At 30.4% G+C, this 7,444-nt stretch overlaps 1 protein-coding gene across 1 annotated transcript; it reads left to right on the plus strand.

The window, feature by feature from the left end:
• The first annotated feature begins 3,094 nt into the window (after window positions 1-3,094).
• Window positions 3,095-4,918, plus strand: LOC105622322 (beta-1,3-galactosyltransferase 1-like). The gene is made up of 4 exons (XM_012203740.1): window positions 3,095-3,332; window positions 3,782-4,047; window positions 4,143-4,414; window positions 4,495-4,918. Exons 1-4 carry the CDS (start codon window positions 3,095-3,097, stop codon window positions 4,916-4,918), a joined length of 1,200 nt encoding a protein of 399 aa, XP_012059130.1.
• Window positions 4,919-7,444: the final 2,526 nt, after the last annotated feature.

The following is a 7,444-nucleotide window of genomic DNA, read 5'->3' on the forward strand; positions in this document are numbered from 1 at the left end:
ATATTTTATATATAATTATATATATTTTATATAATTAACAATATAATTTTATATAATTATATAATTAACAAGTCCTTTATGTTGAATTATGCGTATTATACTTGTTAATCAGCTAGTTGCCGATTAAATTAATTGAAGTTTGAGCAAATCCATTTCTATAAATGAAGATTAGCTTATATATATTCTATTTACTTTTTATCTTCATCTAGTTCTTAGAATTTAGAAAAAGATAAAAGTAAGTTAAACCGAATTCAAAGTTAATTTATTAATAGAAGTGGATATAAGAGAAATAATTTTTCTTTAGCTTTTTATTCCTTATAGTAGACTTTTGTTAATTCTTTTCAATATTAAAATAAAAAAATTAAATAAGATGCGCCAAGTGGATCGCACCTCATGATGGAAGATTATACTATATATGCATCCTAGAATTAGAAAAAAATAAAAAATAAATTCAAACTAAGATTAAAGCTAACTTAATAAGTTAGATACAAACTAGTAATTACTCTAAATTTATAGAAATACACGCATATATATATGAATTGATCGAAATAATTTATAATCGCTAATTTTGAATAATTCAATTATTCTTTCTTCAGTGATTCGTCTCCTGAGTATGTTAAAAAGGAAAGAACGGAGCGTTCGAAGGTGCAGAAAGTGCGAACGAAGAACGAAGCTTGCTTCGCCACCGGTTTCTCACGCTCCTCATCTCTATTCCTCGATTCCCTCATCACCGAACGATATCCAATTCGGTCTATTATTGAGTCAGGAAGTCACTCGTACTGTCTCGGCTCGCGAGATGACACGAAGATAGACAACATTCTGTAGGAGTTGCCTCAGAGCAGTGCATAATGATATCAGGATATGGGAATATAAGATTACTCGCTTCGTTCAAGTCTGTGATCACCGTCACTACACCTCGCATGTCTATCCGGAACAATTCAGAATGAAACCTGTGTGCATTCGAGTGTTGTAAAGCATAAGAAGAAGGAAATTTGCGACGAGGAAAACAAAGTGGAAACTTGACCGATTCGATGAGTCGTTCGCCTGGACGAATCTGGATCCATCTGCACTCCTTGCACTTCCTGAGTTCGAAGTGGTTCGGAGTGAAATAAAGAAACGTGATTCATAGGAGCGAGAAAAAGAGGAGAAATAATTATTTGATCTCTAATCGGACGATTGTGTAATATCGATGCAATTGTGTCATATATCGCGGTTAATCGCGATTTTATCTGACTAGTTGTTTCTGTTGTCGTTCGCGCTGGGTACAGCTGATACGCCTATTATTGCAATTTGAAAGGAATTAAGTAGGACGACGTTTTTATTGTCGCGTACAGATCGACGTCGCATGAAAGCAATTCGTGAATAATAGTTTTTTAATCGTTTTAATCTTTTTAATTGATAGATCAAATACGACCGATAGTATCGATTATATGACTTAAAACAGCTTAACATACAAGTACGATGATTATCGCGATTCATGAGTGATCACTCTCCCGTATCTTATCGAAAATTGAAATCAAGATTACGTATCTAACGTAATTGCGCTACTATTGTTACGGAAAAGATACCAGAAACAGCGCGCGCGCGCGGTCACACACCTGACTTCCTAATTCCTATTCCTCGGCGTCGTGCGACGATGCGACAGCACTGACAGCGTCGGGTGAGCGACGGCGAGAGGCGGGCGAAAGGGGACGTCGGGGGTCAAATGGGATCCAATGAGATCTTTTCTTCTGCTTACCGTGTCTGTCCGTGGTACGCGACTACACAATTTCCGCGGCGCGCGATGTTCCGATGAGCCGAGTTGTTATTTTACGCGGACAAGGTAAATGGAGAGACGCCAAATGCGGCATGATCAGGCAGTCATCGCGGCCGAAAGGTGAGCACTTTGTTTATGCATCTTGTGCTTGTTCTTCTGAGGTATTACTGTAAAACGCGACAGGTGGACGTGACATGGCTCGACCGTCGAAATCAGTGATGCGATCAGGTCGATCCTCGCTTATAGTCGAAAAGCAGCGTTCTTCTTGCTTAGATCACTACACATTTTTGTACATTTTGTATAGTATATTTTTGACGTTGCGAGATGTACGCTCGAAATTCGCGAATTATTATTAGATTCACACGTTCACCTGACTGATAGTCCCCCTGAGTTGCGTTCGAAGACACTCTCTGAATGACTCCGAGTAAACAAGTATCCTTGTTTAACAGTCGGTGAACAACAAGGATAAAATGATACTCAAAGGTACTTGGATAATGTTTTCAAACGCAGTCTTGGTATCTCAAGGACGAGCCTATTGTTCCTCAATGAGAAAACGTGATGGAATAACATGGGAGTAATATATAATGTCATTATGGTTTTCCATAATTAAGCAAGTGTTGACAGCAATTAGGAATGTTTGTGTTTGTGATACGAAGGAAAGAGTCAAAACTGTAGAAGAAGGCTTTATGGCTGATATTATTACCATTTAAATCTTTTTAAATGTTTGAAATTGGAGCAAGATGGATAGTATTTATGCTGCTGCATACATAACTGGTTATTGATAAGACCGATGGTATGGTACTGCCAACCAATGGCGTACACGAGCATAACACTTAGCATATCTTTTTTAATAGTCTTTGTTATGGCAATTGTAGTGGTGGAAATTATATCAGTAAAATCTCAAACGCACTTTAATAGATATGGCGTTTTTGCCTGTATCTAGCCTACATCTCAGACAAAAATGTTATTTTTTTACAAATAAATTAAAACTTAGACAAGATACATATTCTATATAATATAAATTAAATCTACAATACATGTATTGTAGATTGAGAATCGACAATAATCGATAAAAATTGATAATAAATTTTACAGAATTCATTGCTGATAAACAATGAATGACACAAAATAACAAACAATTACAAACACACATGTTTTAAAGCTGATAGCATTCTCGTGAAACTTATTAGTTCACATGCAATTGTAACCAAATATACCTTATATAGAGAAGTTTCTTACTTGCATGTTTAGATTGTTCCATATATTTCAATTTTTGTGATAATAATATTTTTTGGAGAATTAATATAAGATATATTCACACATTCTTTCTCTGTATAGATGGAAAGATCACGACAACTGCCCAAGGATTTACCTGCAATCACTGTCAACAGTAATGGCAGTGTTAAAGGCAAGGCATCTTTTGTTCGACGATTGGCAATAGGATTTATAATTTTGGCTATATTAGGCCTCTTATATGTGCCAGCATACCACTCCGCTCAGAGCCCATTTTTAAACCTAGGTGAAACTCCATCCCCTGCAGAACCTCTTGGCAGTTCACGCTTCGTAGCATCTATGGGTATTTATCATTTTACATTCTTTACGATAATATAATTTTGGGAAGTTTTAAGAATACCTATATAGTTATATAAATACTTATTAAATAATATAATCATAAAAATATTTTAAATTTAGAAATGATACAATAAGTAAGAAAGAGACAAATAATACTGTATGTCTTTCAACAAGCGATACAAATAATACAATGGATTCAAGGATTATATCCTTATTGTTTGCCAATGTTAAACAATGTGTCACATCATGTCACTTGTTGGAAGGCACACAGTACAATCTGATTACAACATCTTTAAATATGATGCAATGTAAATATGGTTTATGGTAGTATAATTTAGAATAATGTTGAACAATATTTTATATCTTATGATACAATAATATTTAAAAAATAATATGCTTATTTTTTTATTAACATGATTTAACAAAAGTTTGACGCAAATATTTAATTTACAGCACAATTGCCTGGGTGGTCATATAATACATCAAGAAATCTTTGTGCTTATATTCATCCGGAGAATAACACATCGATTCTTAATCCTACCGGCATCTGTTCATTACCGCCATACCTGCTTATAATTATATGCTCGGCAGTCGCTAATCAGGAGGCCCGTACCGCTATTAGGAGTACTTGGGCCAATAAATATAACTTAGATAATTTGTACAATTCTACAGTAAAAATAGCGTTTCTACTAGGAAAAAGTGACAATGATACACTCAATGTAAGTATAATTTACGACATTATTATTATAATAGCGTTATTACACAGAAAATTACTTTTGCAGTGTATTCCTAAATTTATTGTTTTTTTTTCTAGAACTTGATTATTGAGGAAAATTCTCAATATAATGACATTGTGCAAGAACGTTTCTTTGATACATATAACAATTTGACACTGAAATCAGTCATGATGCTGAAATGGGTAATGTCGAATTGTGATCAAGCTAAATACCTCATGAAAACGGACGATGACATGTTCGTAAACATTCCCTTGCTTCTGCAAACGCTGCGTTCGAGAACACAAACGGAGACTCTTCTAGGTTCCCTCATTTGTAATGCTAAACCAATATTAGATCCTAAAAACAAATGGTAAGTATCTTTTCATCCGTATTATTTAGCAAAATGTTATAGAAAAATAATTTAAGATTGCAATGATTTCAATTGTGTAGGTATACACCTAAATACATGTACTCGGAGAAAACATATCCAAATTATTTATCAGGTACAGGGTATGTTATGAGTATGGGTGTGGCATCTAAGTTATATCAAGCAGCGTTGGTAACACCGTTGCTACACTTGGAGGATGTTTATGTCACGGGTTTATGCGCAAAACGTGCGAAAGTTCGACCTATGAACCATCCTGCATTCAGTTATTCACCTCGTAAATTAGATCCCTGCGTTCTCAGGAATGCGATTACCACGCATAAGATTAATGCGTCCAATATGTATGTGATTTGGATAAAAATGAATAACACGAATATTTCGTGCAACAATCGTACTCGTATTGATAGAAAACCGATCACGTTGAGCAGAAGCGGTAGGAATGCTGGCTATTATGTCTTTAAAAGAAAAACTATAAACAAGTGCGTTTAAATGTACTTTTTATAACGTTGATTCCTTATATTATAAGACTAATTTTTTATCGAGCTTTCTTCTAAGCGCAAGTGGAATCGAATAGATGAGTAAGATAAGGAATCTCTAAAAAGGAAGTTCTCTCTGATTCCTTATGGAATTAATTATTTATTTATAAATTTATTTGCAAATATCGAAATATTGTTGATGTTATTTTCTATCATTTATACAAATTATTTTTTTTATTTATGTAAATTTCATTATAAAAAATTTAAGCAAAAATTCAATCAATGAATTTTCGCAAATCTTCGATTCTATTAGGCTGTGTCCAATTTCCATTGTTAGTTTACGTTTAATATTAAGTTTTTAAATTTTATAAGACTATAGCCAATTTGCATCGATAGTTTAATTGAATATTGATTAATGGTTCAATTCTTTTTACGTATTATAATTTCATAAATGATAAACGGAAATAGAAGATTCATTGATTAGTATATACGTTGATATTATCTAATATCGGTGCAATTGGTACAATATGTGGAGTGATCGTGACAAACGACACACTGAAGGTTTTGTATATTTTTCTATTTATACCAAAGTAGTATTTAAGGGTACACTGTCAATTAGATCTTTTACATAATTTACATAATTTATCTTTTTTTACCTCTTTATGGAAGACATAATAAAAAATCGGTAAGAGGAAGAAGAGTATTATTGTGTCATGGACAGTTTTTCCGAATGTTAGACTTCTTGATTGACATTTCCTAATAACAATTATTTATATACAGTGAGAGCAAAAAGTATTCGTACAAGGAAATTTTTTACAAGTCTTATTTGTAAAAAATAAATATTAATTAGCAATTTTATACAATGAATACATTATGTTCTTAATTATCATTAACAAACGATCTTCGCATACATTCTTGATTTTAGAAGCTAAATTTCTCGATTGTACGAATACTTGAGCATCCACACAATACAATTTTTAATTTTCGGATTATCTTATTTTTCAGATGATATATTTTCTATAATTAATACACATCTTTTTGGTATATATAATTTTAAGAAACATAGTTTATTTCTTTAAAAATAAATTGTTAATTACACAGCAAGAAATGATCAATTAAACATCGAATCGACATCAAATTAATGTTGAAATCATCGCATCGATATTGATTCAACATCAATTCGATGACTCATTTCTCGCTGGATAATATTTCCTTTTTAAAAATAAAGTTTTTTTAAAAATATTTTCTCTGTACGAGTACTTTTTACTGTATGTAATATAGAAAATTTTCTGCGTGTAAATATGATTTCGTTAATATTCTATAAACTGAATATTCTATATAGCTGAATATCTTGTGAAAGTCACGTGGAAGCTGTTCACAAAACTTCTCCTTATTTTAATACAAATATAATATTGCTTTCATATACTCACGCGAAACTATTTATATAGGAATGGTATTATAATATTATTAATCTATTTCAGAATTTCCTAAATAGCTTTGTTTCTTAAGCGTATGTAATACACAAAATAAATATGAAAAAATTGTTTCCTTAATTTAGTAACATAACATCTGATATAGATATAGAAAATAAAAATTTTCTATTTGAACAAAAATAATGACTTAAAAATGGCTTGTGCTAATAACATCTCAAGATTCCGTTTCTTATTATTCGTAAATAAAATTGTTATTTTAAATTCGTTAGTATTTCAATTAATATTAATAGAATAATTATAAATTATAATATAGAAAAATATTATTTTGATTATATTTCAATTCGCTTTATATTTTTATTTCAGATAAAATGTTGAAAGAATATAATTATACTTTCAAATAAAGTTATTAATTTTGCAAAAGCATATTTATTGTGTATATTTTTTAGGACATTAAGACTTTGTTAAAAATGATATTTCTTCAAAACATTTTAATCATATGTTCTGTGTTCTTAAAAAAATAATGTATAAGATTAAAAAAAAATCTTATGCAATTTTAGTCTAATTTCATATTGATAAAATTTTTAATTATATGAATATAAATTTTGTACATTTTGAATAGATATAAAAACAAACTTTTTTTCCTCTAAAATTTTAATATCGATTATTCTCTATATTCAAATTAAAATATTTTATATGCGTATAGCACTATTTCACTAGTACTATTTCCTATTTTAGAATAAATATGAATAAACATGAATTATATATATTTATGTATGACAATTTATATACTTATTGCAACAGATTTTTTTTCAAAAGAGAACATTTTAAACATATATAAATTATACTTTTCATTAACTTCAACAATTATATAACAAAATATTTATCGTAAGTTAATTGAACGAACATTAAAAGATGTAACGATAATTTTATTCTTTTTTCTTAAATAAAAAATTCTAGGTAGCATTTTATAATTTCCAAGCATTATAGTGGATAACAGTACAATTTGCAATCCATAATGTAATCAATATTATTCATTAAATGAAAATTCATTTATTAAAATCGCATTGTAATTAGAAATATATATATATATATATATATATATATAT

This window comes from Atta cephalotes (genome assembly GCF_000143395.1).
Source record: "Atta cephalotes unplaced genomic scaffold scaffold00043, whole genome shotgun sequence".
Lineage (NCBI taxonomy): Eukaryota > Metazoa > Arthropoda > Insecta > Hymenoptera > Formicidae > Atta > Atta cephalotes.